This window comes from Apteryx rowi, unplaced genomic scaffold (assembly GCF_003343035.1).
Source record: "Apteryx rowi isolate R43461 unplaced genomic scaffold, aptRow1 scaffold_1, whole genome shotgun sequence".
NCBI lineage: Eukaryota > Metazoa > Chordata > Aves > Apterygiformes > Apterygidae > Apteryx > Apteryx rowi.
This window is the reverse complement of record NW_020447196.1, coordinates 8,888,140-8,908,227: the sequence shown is the minus strand read 5'-3', so window position 1 is coordinate 8,908,227 and position 20,088 is coordinate 8,888,140. Positions and strand designations below refer to the sequence as shown.

General features: G+C 42.5%; 1 protein-coding gene across 1 annotated transcript in view; it reads right to left on the bottom strand.

Annotated features, from left to right (window-relative positions):
• Window positions 1–15,637: 15,637 nt before the first annotated feature.
• The window catches only part of VAT1L (vesicle amine transport 1 like), a 63,321-nt gene continuing 58,870 nt past the window's right edge, over window positions 15,638–20,088 (bottom strand). Inside the window, exon 9 of the mRNA XM_026058594.1 lies at window positions 15,638–18,721. Coding sequence (XP_025914379.1) covers window positions 18,623–18,721 — 99 coding nt within the window. The 3' untranslated portion in view covers window positions 15,638–18,622. The remainder of the gene's footprint in view (window positions 18,722–20,088) is intronic.

Below are 20,088 nucleotides of genomic sequence, written 5' to 3'. Positions count from 1 at the left end.
ATAGACACATCTCGGTAGGAACTGACTGAGGTCAGTTTTAAAAAGTGTAGTGATAGGGTTGGCTGTACTCCTTGCTTACGAAATGTGTTTAATACTTAAGCTGGCTCCGCATAAGGTACCCCCTTGTTCTCATGTCTCATCTGAAATTCTTATTTCCTTGTTGAGTTCAGCTGAGACAGGTTGCTTTATGGAGGAAATACCAGCACTGAACAGAGCCCTGATTGCCATTAATGAATGCCATTTCTTCAAAGATAATGTTTTATCTTTGAAGCTGAAAGGAGTGGACAAGCAGATGGATGCTCAAGAATGCCCTGAGCAATGGCAACTTCAAAGGAGGTAGACACAGGACTTTTACAAGGGGTAGTTTCCCCCAGCATGGATCTCTCCCAAGCTGATTAAGCATAAGCAATGGCCATGATTTTATTCACATTGAAACAAAGAAAATATCATCCCTGAGTTCGATGGCAGCAGGCCATTAAGTACATGCATGGAGTTTGTATAAATATACACGCACACACACGCACACACACACGCACACACACGCATAGAGTATATGTATGCTTCGATCACATGTTACGTTAGGAGTGCGTTTATTAATTTATGAGGAGTTAATAATACTTAGTAGATACTACTGCATTTTTGATTAAGTACGGTACGTGCTATCAGCAGGGTCTAGTTAGGGAGACAAAAGATTGCTTCCTCCACAAAGTCCTGACTGCATGAGTCAGAGGAAGGATGCTGCTCTCAGTAAAGCACAAGATACTCAAAGCAGGACTGTGTCTCTGGACTCTGGAGAGCTCTTTGCATTTGGATCCCAGATTGCCAGGTTTTTAACTGTAAGAGCAAGGACTTACTACTTTATTAAATGAAAGCTGAGATTTAGGAGCATGCTGTTATACTATATGAATGCATACTTGCTGTTTCCAACCCCCACATACAGTCCAAAATCACTTCAGTACTTAGAATGTAAAAGCACAACTACAGCGTCTGTTTCCGATACCTTCAGACAACTAGCTGGATTCTAGTTACTTCTAGTTCCAGTAAACTTCTACTAATCATTAGTTAATACATGCATCCTTATGTGATGAAACGTGGTTTCAGTGGTTCCTCATCAAAATATTGAAGTATGTTACATTATATAGGGAAACTTCTGGATCAGTAATTCTAAGTTCTCAGTGCTATTACAGAGCATGGGACATCAGGGAGAGTTATCATGGGTCCTATCAACCCAAGATCTTCTAACAACCACTCACCAATTACAAGCAGCACATTTCAGTACACATTTACACATGGAAAAAGCTGCCATTCTAACTAGCACACCAAAAACTGAAATGTGAGCTTTCAGAGAGGAAAACAAGGATCTTTGCAAGGAGCTAGTTCAAGATTTAATCTGTCATTTAGAACTAACCAGAAGTTCAGAGTCGATCTATATTTTATCCCAGTGATATTGGGACATCAATGTAAGTTAATTAATGAGAGACAGCGGAATTAATAAATGCCTCCAGTTAAGTTTTTCACTCGGTCCTTCCTGAGAGGCTGTTGAATTGCATGTGAGGCTGATCCTGAACCACTGCAATTTATAGCCTGACATATTAAACTAGTACTGATTTTGGGTTACCTCAGTAAGACAGGCAAACCATGGTACCTCTGGAGCTGTTTCACATGGGGCTTAGCTGTCCTGGCTGCAGGGACAGTAGTCTTTGAGAGAGGCAGGACATGCAGCAGGGGTCAGTGAGCATTTTAGTGTGCCTGTTTAAGGACTCAGCACTCTAATTTACTTGTTCCTGCTCTTAGGAACATAATTTTTCTAACACAGGCTTTCTTTTCTTTACATGAAGTGAGTCTGACGGAAAAAGATTTGTACTCTACCTAGGCAAGCACACAACTCACTAGAAACGGAGGTATAAAGAAAACACAGATTTGGTGTTCTGAGAGTTCTGGGCCAAGAGCCCAAGTAAAAACCTGTACTTTTTGGAGTATGCCATGTAACATCCTTTTAAGAACAGACTGATACCTTGTTTTGAAAGCTTCACCCAAAGCAGCACCTCATTCAGTAGTCTCAGAGAATTTTGGCAGTATGYGACTGGCTCAGCTGGATTTCAGTCCTGAAACCTGAATCACAAAGTTGTCCTTGTAGCTGCTGTAAGAAACTGCAAGGGTATAYGGGATTGTTTGTCTAGAATTTGTCCAGAGTGCCTGAGAAATATGTTTCGCTTTTACTTATGGTACTCTAGAGCAAGTGAGGAAGCAAGTTTAACTTCTTGTATACAGTGTATGGGCAGGAGAAGCAGAGAAAAGTCAAAATATGTTGCTGAGAACATGTAATTTCCCAGTGCTACTGTGAGGTAGCAGGAAATGGGACCTAGCAGGAGGCCAGGAGCCTTGCTGAAGTAAACACCTGGTCTATATGTGGTTTGAAACCAGCATTACAATGTCGTTTAGAGTTGTGATTTTTCTTTTACTACTGTAGGTACAGTGATATAATACAGCCCAAAGACTGAACAGTTATATACGTATAGAAGTAACTTTTCTTCTGACACATTATTCCTCTTCCTATATCAGATCATACTATACAGATATAAATAGCTTCATGCTGTTATAGCTGCATCTGGACTAGGATGGGATTGCACTTTTTGTTTTTTATAGCAATACAGTAGAACTTCTCCATATAGACAAAATCTTCATTTCTCTAGAGGTGCTTAGTTTGATAAGAAACATCTTGCAAAAGCCATAGTTGCTGTATTGCTCAGGCACCTATGTGGTTTTACAGCTCTCGTCTCCCCATCTCATTGCTTTTGCTTTCGGACAACTGACCCATTCAGAGCATAAGCAGCCTTTGTTAAAGGGTTATTTCAGTTTCTCCACAAGAGGCTCTTCAAGGTAAAAAGTCTATTCCCTTTAGAGACAGTTCCACCTTTATATGCTCCTGTAAACTGTCKCAGAAAAACTCTTTATAAAACTGTTTTTTCCTCTCCATTCTCAGCCATCACTGGGTTTGTGGAAACAACATGCAACTGGGCACAGAGTGTGAGAAGTCAGTGTGAGACGAGGACTCGATGCCAGGCTGAGATCCTGAAATAGGTCTGGCTGCAGAAGTCATTTTCTGCTGGGTGGAATAAGAAGGTCCTGTGTAGGGGGACTGTGTCATTTACTTATCTCCTGAGCTAGTAAAGCTAAAAATAAAACACTTATAAAAAAAAATCTTTYAAGAAAGTTAATGCTTCACTCTGTAGAAAAGCAAACTACTCAAATATTGCTATTAYGCTAGCTCTGTTTTTCTGAGGTCTACAGTCCTCTCCAGACTTTAGAGCTAATTGTGTTGTGGCATGTTTGACCAAATGTGCCACTGAYGGGCTGTTGCTGTATCTTTTACGGAAACCATAGCAAGCTTTTTGCTGCATTTCAGTTGTGGAAAATTCAGCTCAACATAGGACTTGAAAGAAAAGCTTGGTTTTTGGTAACTCTTTCCCTTTTGTACTCAGAACGTAAAGGGAAATTGTAAACCAGTCAGGGCTATTGCAAGGCTAAGGAATTTCAAGTGGTACAAACCAAAGTGCCTATATAGCCAATAGAAGCAGGTAATACAAAGCTTAGTAAAAGGGTTCTCATCATCACTTTCCAAGCATGAGTTTATGACTATCTGAAGTGGTAAATGTGGGATCCACTGCTTGCTTTTTATTTATTTCAATTAAATGTAACAAATTTTGCAATTCTTATGGTCACTCATTATGTTGTGCTTGGAAAATTACTGTATGTTTGGTTTCTTCGGCTTTGGAAAGCCTTGCAAAGCCTTTTTTAAGGATTTGATCTCAGACCAACCAGGTATGAGGCAGGATTATGGCTGAAATCCCAAAACCAAAGTTATTTGGGGAGAATGTGTACAAATGAAGTTGTGTGTTAGGAAAAGGGAAGGGCTAGTCTCATGGTATGTGAGGTTCTGTGAGTATTCTTAATGATATTTTGGGTTTGTGCAACCAGTTAGTTTTAGAACTGTTTTCCTGTTGTGCTAATTTGCTCTTTTCAAAGGAAATTTTCTAGTTACAAGTGATCATGCTCTGTCTGTTAGAGCGAGAGGASATTCTAGTTTTTCTGCAAACAGGCTGCCCACCAGCAATCAGTTCAGTCTTGCACTGAAGGACATTGAGTGTTGAAATGAGAGCAGTCATGTCTTTAGGTATTTGAAGCTCCTGTCCCAAATGTATGCCTCRTCTTGGCACTATGGCACTGATAACGGGACTGATCATTAAATAGGCTTCTCTAATATCACTCACTTCCTGAGATGCCTCATTTCAGTTCCAAAGTGAGTTGTATTGCAGCCAGGTTTGGTGCGTTTCGCTTCCGTGCTGTAATCCAAGCTTCTTTACTTCCAAAAATGAAGAAATTGAAGGTACAAATAAGCTATGTGTACTGAAAAGATGAATCAGGACAGTCTTTTGAGCATCCTGAATAAATGCTTTTTGTATCTCTTCCGTGGGGTCTTTGTCACAATAGCATGTCACAGCTGGGCTTTAGCAAGCAGAGAGGAGGGTAAGTAGTAGGTAAGAGGCAACACAATGACCTGTCTTATACCTATCCCACACATGTAAGGCAAATATCATTATCTTGTCTTTGTTACCAAGCAATCCTATCCATACTCCTTTCATTCTCCTGCAATGGCAGTGAGTATAGATTATAGGTTGTGGGGGGACTGGGTACGTAACCAATGCCGTGCTACAAAGCTGCTTTCTTACAATGTGCGGATATCTCAAAGGAATGGCACAGCCTGCCAACCCCTTTCTGCTTCCGGGCTTTAGCTGCAACAGTAAGTGGTGCTGAGCATTTTGCTGGCTGCCCTTGCCTATTTCTTTGGACAGGAAGGACCCCCCAAAATAGGCTATTTATCAATAGCTGTGTGAAATGAGCAAAGAGAGCTGAATATCAACATAATCCCCCTCAAAATAGACTTCTGCACAGATTAGGTGACTCTGTCATCTCTAAAAATAAGGGAATTTGGGAGAAAAATTAAAGCTTTAGTTTCTTTGCAGTCCAGGTGCAAAGAAAAGAGCTGAATGGGGTCTTTTAAAATGCTACTCCTGCCGACATGGCAGAGTTTCCATGTTGGGAATTGCTGGCAGCAGCTCAATTCGTTTAGCCCTCGGGGTGTGTGTGAGAATGTGTCTCTCTCTTCCTCTTTTGTAAATATAAATTACCTGTTGTGTTAACTTTCCTCCTGTAATGTGTGCTGCCTTTTTTCCTTCCAGGAAATGGTCTGAGAACATCATAAGCGTTTAATTCTCCCTTTAAATATTTTATTTTTGATCTCCACTATGAGGTTTTTCCAGCCTCACATTAACATGATCCGAACAGGTTCCACAGTCCGGACAAAGCCTTGCGGAGGTGCTCTGAAGCTCAGCAGAGCCTCTGGCTCACACAGTCGCCGGTTCGCAGCAGGTCACTAACAGCGAGTGCAGCTTTGCTTACCACCAGCAGGGCCAGCTGGCGTTAGGGTACCGTTGTGGCTTGTGCAGATGTTTGTATGCTTTTCCTATACCGGATGGAAAATCAGACCTCCTCAAGAATGCAGGCATTTCTCCCTTTGGTGCTTGCACTTTCCAGAGGACACAAGCGCTCTGCTCAGGGGCTGTAGCCCTGTGTTTTAGGAACATGGGAACTCGAGTGCCCACCTTGTGTATGGTTGTGCCACCTCCCCAACCACTGATGCCCTAACTCCCGGCCACGGCCCTGTTGCAGAGGTCCCTCCAGAGTCCCCACCACCTCTGGGCCTGCGCAAGCAACTGCTGATGAAGAGATGCTTTGGGGGGAGCGCCTGAACTGCCTGTGCAGGAGCCAAACCCCAGCACTGCAGTCCAGGTCCCTCACAGCGTCTGCACACAGCCGACCTTGCTTTACCATGTCTTAGAAGCAGCACTTTCTTTTAAAATGTAAAGGAAGTTTTTAGCTGCCTGGTCAGGAAGGAGAAACAGCACCTAAACTTAACTGCTGTGGGGATGGTTGCTCCTCTTTGCAGGCAGACTCAAGCTGTCAGTGTGAGAAGTGGGAACTGGCCCCTGCCTTGCTAGGTGAAGGGGTAGCTGGAGGCAATGACAAATAACAAAGCAAGCCCCACCGCTGCACACTGTGCACACACGTGCCCCGCTCCCCGGGATGGGGTGGAAGAGTCAAATCACACACCATTTGCTGGGAGATGCTCGCACAAGGACGGAGGGTGAAAGGGTGGAAAAGAAAACAACCTGTATGCAGTTCTCACCAACAACCCAATACGTCTATTCAGAAACAACTTCTGTTTTTAGGAATGCTGCCATCTTGTGAAAGGTCAACAGTATAACATTCCCTCTAATTTCCAGCTCTGTTACACTTTAGGCTTTGTTGAGACTTTGATGATATACAAAGGATTTACGTCCTGTTACTGTATTAGATGCCATTTCAAAGGCTGTCCCTGAAAACTTCCTCATTATGACACAGAAAACTTTGAGGGCTTTTCCAAAGTCTTTTTGGCTTTCCCCTGCTCAATTCTAGCTCGAGCCAAAAAAGCAAGATTAGGTAGAATGGCACCCACCTAATGGTAAGAGAGACCTTTCCCGTTAACTACTAGCTTTCAGGATTGGAAACCGTAGTATTGAGCCAAGCTAGCATGACACTCAGTGCACGTTACCAAACCACGTATTTACCCGCCTTTTCTGATCTGCTCAGTAGCTTCATTGCTAATAGCACTCGAGCTATCTGGTGTAAAGCCAGCTTGGTAATGTCTATGTGAGATGCACTCACTGCACTGTCTGTGGCGTAGACAGACCCTGGTTGAGATACAGGCAATATAATAATGAGCAAGATTGGTCCGTTTCAGAAACTGCAGGATGTTCCAGCTCCTCACTACATATTTAGGACAACCTCAGAGTTTTTAAATGAAAAGCTGGAGGAATCAGCAGGAAAGTGGCTGCAATTACACCTGAGAGGATGTGTTCATCTCAGTTTAGGGACACTTCAGAAGTGGGAAGCATGGGTCTGGACACAGCATCTTTTGGGATTCATAACTGAGGGAATCCACGTGATGATAACTAGGTAAAAGAGGCTGCTGGTCATGAAAAGGGGGACATAAACCCCCACTTTTCCTCATCTTCCTGAAAAATGAGAATCCTCTAGTAGAATTGGGTGAAAGCCACAGGACTTGTACCTCTCTAAGCCCTGCTTGAGCGCTGTATGAACCGTACTGACCTGGTCCCCACGGCACACTCCCGAGCCACTGCCCTGTCTCCCGTGCATTTTGAGTCCTGTGCCAGGCGCCACTGGGCAGCCTGAGCTGTGGGTTCATGGCGCGGGATCCAGGCTGCTGCAGCTGTGCGAGGTGGTGGGGCCACGCGCCCTGGCAGAAAATACAGTGTTCTGGGAAGCTGTTTAAAGAGGACCTGCAGTCAAAATGTGATTCATAACCAAGGCTGTAAGGGAGGGAGAGAGGTTTGTGTGACTCCTTTTGTCCAAAGCAGCTGACACTTGCATCAATCTGCTTCAGTCCAGAGAGCCTGAAACCTGACCTCTTTCTAATTGTACTTTAATGTCACACCGTCTCCCCTAGCCCTTGATGCTACATGTCATGCATGCATGCCTGTCTCATGACCTTACACATTGGGGAAGAAGAGAGTTCAAGGACTGCTCTCAGATTTGCAGATTTTGAAAACTGAAATTTGATTCCTCAGGGGCTACTAGAAGAGTAGCAATAAACAGGCTGTTTATTCAAATATTTTCAAATAATGCTTTCAAATGGAATGTATTCTGGTCAAGTAAGTTAGACACTGTGTAAATGTAAACCTCACAGAATTGTTCATTATTACATTTCTCGTTCTGTCATGTGCTTTTTCACTGCAGTTTGTTATCATTTCCAGCAGATGTCTTAAGTGCCCTAGGAATGACTATGAAACTCTGATTTTGTATTGCTTATCCATCAAACTAAAGAGAAAAAAGACCAAGCTCTCTTCTCTCTGCTTAATTCTCAGCGTAAATCCCTTGTGTTTTATGGCTTCACACCTGCGCCTCTGAGCAGAGGATCAGGCTCGGTCTGATTATGCATTTTCTAGATGCTTCATTACTGTAGGATGAGTGGTTGCAGAGACAGACACCCACAGGGTCAGGTGTGTTCTTACAACTGGCATTTCAGAAGGAATGGGAGATTGTTTATACTTGTTTTGCCAATATTGTTTGTTAAAATAATGCTCTAGGTTCAGTGCTGAGTAAATCACCTTCATCTAACAAGGTGATATGATTGCACAAGTTACATGAACATCTGGCTGATTAAATTCACTAACTCTTTGGCTCTCAGGATCACGTTTGGTAGCATTTGATTGCAGCGGGAGAATGAACAAGTTACACTTGCCTGATTTGCACTCACTACCCATGTTTATACTTGGTGCCTCCCTGTCCAAGGGTCAAGTCTTCTTTGCAGTACTCAGACCCCTCTCTGCAGGGCCAGGTTCCCCACTGACATGGAGGCCTGCAGCTAAGGTGGACCCACCTTGCTCCATGCCCTGTGCTTCTCCTCTTGCAGTGTTGGCAACTGTGCGCTGCTGCAGTGTGGTGCTGGCAAGCCCAGGCTCAGGTTGCAGCACGGTTCCTCCCCTCCCACACGCACTGGGCAATCACATAGTTGAGAGAGTTGCTATTTTATGGCTTTCTCAAGCCCTGGGCTCTCCCTTGCTCAACAGAATTACACGTTATTAGAGGGCTCTCAGCCCGCAGAAATGGGGAAGGGGAAGTTCCTGTGAGCTAAACCCTCACTAGAGTCAACGGAGTTTTGCCTGGGTGAGACCAACAGTCTTTCTTCTTCTGTGATGATTAATGGCGTAACAGTTGGGGCCCATCTCCCCAGGCAGTGGAAAAGGGATGCCAGGTTGCCAGAGCTGGACATGTGTAAGCAAGCCTGGGGGCAGAAATGAGCCAGCAGTATTTGTGCAGCGCTAGGTCTGAGCTAGTCCAGCCTGCTGAGATGGCAAGGTGGCTTCCAGATTTGAGCTGGCAGATTTGCACAGCACTGCATGCTGCTATGGAGACTTAACAGCTTGGGTCTCCGTTAGTTTGAGGAACTTGGCAGCTGTGCATTGCTGCATGGTGTAGATGCTCCCCAGGTTTTAAGCAATGAATGGTCTCTATCAAGGCAGTCTCTTTGCAGGCATCTAACGTGGCCAGGAAATAAAACAGCTGCTCTAAAGAAAGGCTAGCAAATTCATCCTCTCAATGCTGGACCTATCAGACAAGTGCTTGCTTTACGTATCCAAGCTCTTTACACAGTCTGGCGCTGGGTGCAGGGGCTTGGCTGGCCTTTGCGCAGTGCTTCTGGTAGAGCAGTGCCGTGGGTCCCCCTAGAACATAAGAGCTGACACAGCTGTGGATGCAGAGTAACAGCTGTATTCTCTGTGCAGGAATTTTCCATTTCATACTTCATTTACTTGCTCCAGTGGTTCCATAAAGCCGGTATAAGCCAAGATTGTGTCTTCAAAAAAGATAATTGGGTTTGACAATGCACATATTTTATTAATATGGAGAATTGAGTGAGGATTAAAAAAATGAATGTTGCACTTTTTCCCCCCACCAAGGAAATTATAACATGAACATAAATATTACTCCCTGAATTATTATTACTGGAGCTATGATTAGGTTTATTTAGAAGACCAACCAACGTGGTGCTGTCCCTATCAAAGCCAGTGATAAAACTCCTATGAGATTCAAGTTTGAGTACAATTTAACATCTTAATGGGATTAAGGAAGGAAGATTATAATAATTATCCTTTTATTAACCTTGTTTTGCTTGATGCTTAGCAAACAGAACACTATGTAATAACTTTATACATTGCTGACATGTTGAACAAAGATGCAGATCAAAAACCTCATATGAATCACTGTATGCAAACTTTATTAAATTAACCTGCAATGCTAGCGAATGTGCTGCAAGACAATGTTGAAATGAAACTAATATTTAATATGTGAACTGTGAGAATTTGTAAGAGCAGTATCACACAGTATCACCAATGGCATCTAACACACATCGGTGACTGGTTGCAGATTGATCTTTCAAGTGAGACTTTAAAGACTCTTTCTCTGCTTAACATTTGCTTGTAAATCTCCCATGCCCATGGGGCAGGTGGAGTCTGAGAGTCTCAGACAGAGTACTGCTTCTCTCTAGTGATACGCTGCGTAAACACAGCATTGATGCAAGTCTCCAGCATCACTTGGCAGTCAGACTTTTTAATGACATTAATTCTTGCAGCCCAGAATGCAAAATCATTTTCCATCTGATCCTCAGATGGAATAGTCACATCACAACCCATGACATGAGGATGAGCCAGGATGGCTGGATCTGCTTTCTGATCTGAATCCAAACACTGCTCGTCTGAAAAGGCTGGGATCGGGGATCCAGATTTGTCCTTCGTCTGTAATTCCCCACCAGAGGAGAGTACTCAGATGTACGAGGACAGAGTGATCAGGAAGACAGAAGAAAATGATTATAAAGGCCAATCTCCGCTGTTTGTAAAGGCGCAACTCAAACTCACAGGCTCTGGAGCTGTCTCGTTTGATGAGAGAAAGGAAGGAAAATTTAGATTACTGGCTCTTAAGTACATGCAACCGTTACCTCTGTAGGGCCTTGGTGAGAGGGTCTCAGCTGAGGGTGTTCAGCACAATGTCCTGTGCCCCTCCTGTGCTTCAGAGCAGGTATGATTTGAGACACAGCTTTCAGCCAGGGAGGCAGAACTCCCTGCTCAGCTGCTGACCTTATGAAAATTCCTTCAGTGAGTGGAGAACTAAATCCCAGGGAACCTTAAGCCCTGAAACCAAATGGCAATAAGATGGCATTGGATGAGTCACCTGATTTCATTTACCCTGTCTGCAGTAGAAATGGCCCTCGAACTCCAAGGCACTCTTGATGGGATGCTTTTATAAAGCCAATAAGACACTTGGTGAGTCACAGAAGACCTGGGGGGGGGGTTGTGGTTTTTTTTTTTTTTTTTACAGTTGGAAAATATAATATAAAATGCAGACACTACAGGGAAAAAGCAGCAGGAAAAAAAAAAACAGAAAAATAATCCGCCAAAGCAAACTGACATAGAAAAGAAAAACCACTTCATTTGTCATCAGCTCTCTTCTGTGTTAGCAACAAAAGGAAAGTCTCTTCCTAGTGGCCTCTGGAAAACATCAGAGATCTCACATGTCCCCAGGGCCACACGGTGCCCGTGTCACCAAAAGACACTCCGGCCACTATTCAGCCAGCTGCACTCAGGCCTTGGCAAATACTGATTAGTTACTAGCTCATCTCCTGCCCAGCCCAAGGATAACCATTTCAGGGAAAGTCCAGAAATCCTTATATGAAATAATGCATCCAGCCTATCTGCGGTCTCACTCTGCTCTTCTAGTACAGTTAAGAAGCTGCATCGTTTGCTGCTGCGCTATATAGTGACACATAGCTCTCTCCAGGGGGGAAATGTATTTATAAAAATCACCCAGTGGAGGAGCACAAAATGATTTGTACTGCAACCTGCAGCTTATCAGGAAAATGATGTTTGGCAGGGACACAGCCAACGTCTGGCAGAAAGTAGCACGTTTCCAGCTCTGGCCTTTGCAGAGGCAAAGTTGCTCCCAGCAGGACTGCAGGTGGCAGGAGGCTGATTGATTGCGGCCAGGCCCCGGTCCTGGAAACAGGGGCGCGCAGGAGTGCATCTGAAGGGCAAGGCAGCTTGCAGGCACCGAGGACACGGGCAGTGTAAGCACTTTGCAGCTGCTGCTTTCAGAGCAGATCTGCCCCTGAGAGCAGCAATTGCCTCTTTTCCCCCAACCTCAGTCCTTGAAGCAGAACAGTTTCTTCTGCTGCAATTTTTCCCAGCCCAGCTGCTTTTTCAGGCTAGTTGTAACACCTCAGCATGGGCACTAAGCAAGAAGAGCAAGCTCCTCCAGGCAGGCCTGAGCCCACCTAATCTCACCATGAAAACCAACCCCTCCCCAGCAGCCCTCTAGCAGCACTAACCCTCTTCCCCTTTTAATAGCTGACAGCTGGTAGCAGTAACCTACTGAGGGCCAGTGGCACCAGTTGGCCCACTTGGCTCATCCTGCCTGGCTCCCTCACTTGCAACTCTGGGGGGCTGCTGGAAGGCTCAGTGGTGCCAGTGCCAAGCATTAAAATGCCATGGAGGTTCAGAAGTCACAAGCCTGAAGAGTCTTCTGTTGTTTTTTTAGGTTAGGGGGGGAGTCCAGTCAATTTTGAAGATTCTACCAACAGCTGTGAAGACTGTTTCTTTCTAAATGAAAGCTGATCTCATATGACAGCAGGTATTTAAGTTTTTAAGAGAAACACCAATCACTGTGAAGGCTGGCAATGCTTTTTTCTGGCCTTTTTATCTTATCTTGTCCAAAATGCCTGGGGAAGAGAAGAAAGAAAGGTCCTTATGTGTAAAAGGTTAGTCTAACCTTGTTAAGTTTGCTGGGAGTTTGTGTGCCACTCTGTGGGGGATAAAGGTGGACATGACCTGGCATTTTTCAGGGAGTAGGAAATTCTCTGGTAGCTCCTAGGAAAAAAATGATCATCCAGTACTGCAAGGTTTCTAGAAACCATGCAGAGAAAGGCTGTGACTGCTGCATAAGCCCCCGTAACACACTGGAGAGAAGGGTACGTGGAGATGGGGGTGGTGTTAGAGTAGCCCCAGGGAGAAGAGTAACTTCAGCAGCAGCCTTAGTGTCAGGCACCTTTTCATACTGTAAAGAGCAGCATTTTTGAGTGTTCTCTGTGTGGCCCATTTATTCAGCTTTTTACAGGACTGGCTCTCTGGACTGGGTAGCAATGGTCCAACCACCCGTTTGCCTCCTTTGGCTGTTCTGCGGTCTGGTAAACATGAAGGTCCTGATGTACGGAGAGGGGAGTTAAACTGAGCTCTGAGCTGAATGCTTTCCCTGAAGTGAGTCAGATTTGCAGTGATGTGGGGAAAAAAGCAAGAGCAGAGCGCCCCGGAGGCCGCCGCACAGCAGCCTAAGAGCTGGCGCAGTGACTAAACCCCGCACACTTAACAAACCAGCCCAGAGCCTCCCCTTCCTGCTGGCTCTGCTTTGTGCATGCACGGGCTGCTTTAGCTAACATCTCCCTGGGGCGCAAATTGGCATTTTCGAGCTTCAGCCTTTTTTTAAAGCAGTGAATGTGCTGTCATTTATGAGCTGCAGACAGCTCTTGAGATGAAGAGCCCTATTATCCCCCATTACTAGCTTCGAACAACAGAAGCTCCCAAATAATACCAGCTTAGCTATGGGTATTGCATTCTTACCTGTTTCTTTGCAGCTGAGACCTTCAGTGCAAAAAAGCCCTCTGTTCTCCAAAGCATGCTTATCTGTACAAATCTAAGGAGACACCAAGTGTTTTTCAACCCTCTTTCCTTAACTGGGGATGTAAACTTGCTACCAGAATGTGAAGTTACTGCTGCTGGAAGGGATTCTGACTGGGCTAGCAGCCTACACAGTTTCTTGTAAATGCTTCTTAGTAAAGAATAAAAGGGGGAGGAATCAGACTGGATGCAGAAAATATGCATGTTTACAACAGCTTTTTTTCTTTGGTTACCCTGAAAACCAGTGGAGAGAGTGCTGAATGTTTGACTGACAAAGAGCTTCGTTCATCCTGAAAGAATACAAATATGGTCTTTAAATACTGCTAAAAGAGTCTGTGCCTCCTTAGAAGAGAAATATAAGTGACACAAATACCTATTAATCAGGCATATGGTGAATATATGCAAAACATACAAATAAATCAACAAATAACACTGCAAATTCTACTCCTTTGTCTCTCTTGGGCAGAGATGCATAATTAATTTCTCTTCATGTGTTCATCCTCTAGCTCCATCATCTGCATTGTTCTCCCAGCGCCTTCCAATTTCTGAGCAACTCCCTGGAGGTGGGGTGCCCAACACAGCATTGCTACAAGCGGCAGCGATCCAGCCAGTGTTTGGAAAACCACAGCATTTACGGCAGGAGTAATTGACAGCAATAGCCCAGGTAAACATGAAAGGAATGGCTTAGGATCAAGGAAGGGGAGTCAGCACAGCAGCTCAGACTAAGGAGATAAAACTATGTTTGCATTTGTACTCTAACCTGTTCTCTCAAAGGAGAACATTTGCCTAAGGATATCAGCCTAGATGTTAAGAGTTACTTGGAGAAAAGATGCCTTGTTTGATTAGTGGGGCTGCAGGTATCAGTTACAGCCTGTTGATAGTTTTGGCTCTTTTCATGGTAAAAAGGTTGATTATTAATACCAGGAGGAATGCTAGCTCGCACTGAGGGACTTAGGGGTTGCCAGAAACTCCCTCATGATTCGCTAGGAGCTGGAGGTGTTCTGGGTGTTGTGTGCTGCCAATCACGTCAACAACTAGAAGGATCTGTTCTGGGAAAATCCACTCGGCTTAATCACTAAGCTCACGGAAAATGAGAAGCACGTAAAGCAGGATGAGGTGAGGACCGAGGATGCTTAACTATCCTAAGATGATTTTTGCGTTTCCTCTGGCCAGACATTACAGGAAAACAGCCTGCTGCATCTCTGCTTGCGTGGCAGCAGCCCCTGCGTGTTAGGCTGTATGATAACCTAGTCTGGATGGCCTGGTGGGAAAGCTGGTGAAAGGCAGAGCTTTGTTAGTAATCACAGAGAGTTTGCAAAAGGCTACAGCTGTTTGCTTCCAGCCTTATCCTCACCCTATGATCAGTGATGCACTGATCATTATTTGCTTAATAAGATTGGAAAACAGAGCGCAGAGATATACTCTCCTCCTCTTCACAACCAGCAAGCGTTCGTATGTGCTTTTAGATTACAGGGCAGATCCACCAAGTACTTAAGTAAGATTTTCCAGGGACTTAACAGGCTTTATAACAAGTCCTGCAAAATTGGAATTAACCAAAGCTAACATTTCCTCTTTGTTTAGATATTAAACTGAAGTTTATTGAACCATTTCTTCCTTTCATGAAGGGAGACCTTTAAAGCCACATACTCAAGTACAAACATGACCTGTGAGGTTTGGCTCAGGTCTTTGACGGGAAAGCATAAGAATTCCCTTCAGGAGAGGTAATCCTGGGTCCCATGTGAATGGAACCACCTCCTTGCAGCCCTAAGCAAAAAGTCTAAGACCAGGGATAGCTGGATTTCAGAGTCAGTCATGTCGTCATGCTGTTACCTAATTTGGTGGCAGTTGTTTTGGATTCTGTTTTGAGGTTATTCCCTTAGGGTATCTTCATTTCTGAAAGGAACCTTCTCTATGAGGATAACTTATGTGTCAGGCTATCTCCCAGTGCTAAAATTCTGGAAACTGGTGTTTATGCATTTCAAAATAAACTTCCTTAAACACTTCACAAACCGTGCTTACATAATGTTTTGAATTTTCTTAGATCATTAAAATGGTATCTTTTAAAACAGAATTATAACATTTAACATTTTATGTCTAAATTGTTAATGTTCTGTGAAATAGCCTATTCAGCCATTTCAATAACCCCAATGTACTCCATAATAAAAAAAAAAATTCTTTCTATATCCCTCCATGACAAAAATGGAAAATGAAGCCTTCACATTTTTGTCTTAGCCAACTCCAAGTCCGTTCACTAATGGAGGTATCATACTAGAATGAAACATGTAAGCCAAGGATAATGCTATGCTCAATATTTTATTTATATTTTTATGTAAACATAATTTGCTTTGTAGGCACAATATAACAAAAGCTCTAAAGCAACAAATACAATTAAACAGTGTTTCAGTTCACTTAATCAGGCTTAAGTTAAAGAAATACTGTCACAGTTCCTTTAAGGCAAATTGAGAAATAATTTGTTGCACTTGAAGAAACTAACCAATTGTCTAAGAGTTGGTTAAACAACAGTGTTAGTAAGTGGTAAAAGCAAACCTTCATTCTACTGCAATAAGACCTGTTCAGTAATAATCATCTCACCACCATCATTTTGTATAGCATGCCCTCTACCACTTCAAACCTAAGTGATACTAGTCCGTGGTATTCTGAAAAGTATTTAGGGCTTGTGGGCCAAACTCTGCTAACATAAATCTGGCTGCCATTACAGATACCTGAAAATTTTCCATTCATTTCAGGAGTAACCTTCAGGTACACCATATTAATACCGGTAAAACTGAGCAGAATTCAGCTTAGTGCTTGCAATTCTCATCTGTGGTGCTGTAATTAGGTAGATCCAGAAGTACTCCTTTGTACTCACTGCAATTACCTCAAGTCTCTGCACTGATGTGCTGCTGATTAGAAAATGGCCCTAAAATTGTTATGAAATAGCATGAAGAGTATTTTTGCCTTGCTAGCAAAACCAGAAAGAACTAGCCAAAATGGTTTCATTGGATTGTTGTCCCTATGGTGTCRGTGGCCATGACCAAGATCACCCATCTGTATTTGTCCCAAAGGAAAATTTAGGGCCACCCATACCGTGGTTTTTAACAGAAGAACCGATTTGTTGTTCTGCTTGCTCTACTAATTTAAGGCCTTGAGAATGCCACTTTACTGCCAGCTCGAAGGTTACCAGCAATATTGCTCACTTTGGCGTCAAATTAAAATTCCTAGTTATGTTAAGGTTTGTTGCAGGACAACATTGTTACACTAACGGCAAAACAAAATTGGGCACATTTCCTACTGTTGTCAGCTTCCGAGTGGTGAAAACTTAATGGCCTTACGTTTAAAGGCCTAATTGGCAATTGCAATACATGGAAAACTCACTGAATACATTGTTTTCTGTGGACAGAGTCCCTGTTTGGGCCTGATATGGCACTGGAAGTATAGATAAATCCAGCATGAAAATAAAATCAACTATAATGAAGTTCTGCATCAATATCTAGAGAAAACTGAAGTTCTGTTTTAACAGATATTTCAACAAAAGCTTTTTTTGGCGTTTTTCTCAATAGTTACTAATTTTCATTATTTTTGAATTGTTTAACCCAAGGGAAATTCATTCAGAATGAACATTCTACACAATTAACTAGTATTAGAACAGCAACTTCAAGAGCACAGTGTAAAGAGATGGACATTAATACTCAGGCAACAAAGATTAAACAAACAGAAAAAACAAGAGAATCCTCTAAAACCACACATAAAAGTCATCTGGATCCACCATTCCTTTCGCATTGAGAAAAGTCTGAGAAACCTTCCCTCCCCAGTTTTCTATATTATTTTTCAACTTCTATTGCTACATGATACTCACAGATTTAGGTGAATGGGGTATGCCTGGAGAAATACTTTCTTTTGCAAAAAATACATTAATTCAAAGATATATGGCATTATACAAGGTCTCTGATGTTCCTTTAGTGCTTCTACTGTAGGTGGTTGCACTCATTTCAAAATAATTATTTTAACAAGACCATTGAGGACCTGAGTAGCTGCTGCTTGGGTAGGTGAAAGGTAAGGAAAAAAGAATTCTTTTCATGTCATGTTCAGATATAGTTTCCATTAGTGGGAGGTAGATAGTCCAGCTGGTCTTTGAATGCCTGATCCTGCAAATAATCACATATGTAAAACTGTACATATGGGAGCAGAGCTTTTTATAGAACTGCTCACCTATCCCCATGCATAACTTCTGATGGGATTAAGGCCTAAAAGTAATTTTTAAAAGGGTTAACCGCTGTACGAGTTCAGCTCTAGCTTGATAGCTGATCAACCCATTAGTGATTTCAGAGCTGTAAACTCTGCCTACAAAATAATTTCTTTCCACATACTGAAGAGTGATTCTTGCTGATAGGATTTAAAAATCACTGAATTTACAATTGTTTTGGATTACAGACACAGCTGACTCAAATGTGTCCTTAGCAGAAGATGTTGTTGAATTGTCAGTAACAATGCTAATGGTTACAGGCAATTAAAGTTCTGGGTCTAAAAAAGTGATTCACTGACTTTTCTTTGCCTGTAGCATAGGGGGTGATAGCTCAGAAGATCAACAGGGAAGCACGATAGTTAGCACTTTGAATGAATGTGTTTAATTACAAGTGCTGATGACTAGTATGATTATACAGTACTAATCAAAGTCCCTCAGTTAACAATTTCTTGCACAATTCCAGACTCTAAGCTACAAATGAGGTATTTCTGAAAATGAAGATAGGATTGTTTATAAGATGAGGAAGCGTGATTGAGGAAAATAAACTCATCTTCTTTGCAACTTTTATCTGTGGTTCATAAAAGGAAAACTATGTTAACACTGAAAATCCAAACTTAAAATCCTCCCTGCAGTTACTAGAATCTGCCAGGCGCCGAATGGGGAATTCTTTTTGTTGGTGTCATTGTTGTCAACTTGCAACCCCCCCCCCAAATAATTTTATGCAAAATGTTGGAATTTGCATGAGAAAGATGCCCATCTAAAATTACACAGTAAGTTAATAAGGCTTTTAAATTGGAACAGAAAAATCCATGGGACTCCTACAGGGTATCACACAGGAATGTCATAATACTGCACTGCATGAGAATGGCACTTGAGTTCAAAACAACAATGACCAACAGCTCATAGCTCAGCTGACTGCAGACAAATACAACACACACTGTACTACAGCATTTGTTCACTGATGCACAGAATAGATTTCGCAGTCTTGTTCCCTTCTACTTGATCAATCCTTCTGCTTTTCTTCCGCCACCTCTGGCTGTTACTGGATGAATGGCATGCGCTCTTTATTCTCATTGTCCCCTTCATGGTCTTCTTCCTCCTCCCCAGCCTCACTTGTCTCTGTGCTGTCATTGGCCATCTGCAGGATGAAAAATGAAGGAAATTAAAGTGCCTATCACATCATTTTTTCTATTTTTATTTCAATTTGATTCTTCTGATAGAGTGATTTTAAAAATGAAAGCAGACATGGTTGTACCATGAAAATACATATTCTGTCTGTACAAAAAAATTGTTGGCTCTATACCACTTTCAGCTAAAATCGTAAGCTGTTCTCTCAAGAATCACAGCTGAATTACATAACAGAAAGCTGCTTTGCAGAACAGTTGCACAAGTGGAGTCTTGTGTGTGTTTATAGCAAAATGATATTAAGGCTCTCAGATAGGAAACACAACTGTGTAGGAAGTTCACAGTGTGTATGAGCCCCCTGGTTTATGAATCCTTTGTATCTTCTCTTCCAAAAAACAGATAAGATGATTCTTTAATGCATGCTAATGGATGGGATCTGGTCCCACATGAGGCATGGTGTCATGAAAACTCAGAGAGCAGCTGTTTTTTATAAAAAATAATGAATTGGAAACCTTTATAAAGCAGTGGATATGTAAATGTTGGTAGAATAAACCTGTGACCAGATGAGCATAACCAGAGTGGAACTCTTGGATAATGCAGGAGTGGGGAGAAACTGCATTGCCATATGTTACTGAAGATGCCTGTACAGCTGGTAGGCAACTGGAGAAATTAGTAATTCATGACAGCATTTTAGGAGCACATGATGTTTTTTCACATGGGAATCTTTATTACAAACTGTAAAGGTGCCAGACCCGCCTGTACTCCACCTATACCTCACCTTGTCAGTTTGACTTGTCTCCGGAGGCACAAGAAGAGTCTGGTTAACTGGACAAGTGACAGTGCTTAACTGCATAGATTAACAAGACTGAATTTTCCTCTACGCCAACATTAGCTCTCTCAGGACACAAGAAGATTCTTTTATTAGCCTACAGCTATCTCAAAACCAACATAACAAGGGATCCATTAATTTTTTTAAAGAGAAATGCAGTGAAGTTGTGCCTTCCTTGTTTGATTACTGCTAGCCCCTGCTGGAAATAAAAATAAAGAGTTCAAACACAACCCGATTTTAATGGAGAAAAGCAATGCTCTGAAATTACCCGTATTTTTGAATGAACTCTTTTCATGAAAGTATAACAGAGTTGTTCTCACCTTCTAACTAATGGCTATTGTCAATGTACACTATCAAGAGAACAGATGAAGTAAATGTATTAATTCTGTGTTAGGGATTCTGCTTTACAGTTTTGACATGCAATTCAGCTACAAAACAATCTCCAATTTCCATGTATGGGATCCCAAAAGCTTTCCTTTTCCTTGCAGGAATTTTGTAAGTGATTTGAGGCCAATTTTAGAGTTAAAGCTTAACTGTAATTCCAAATTCTT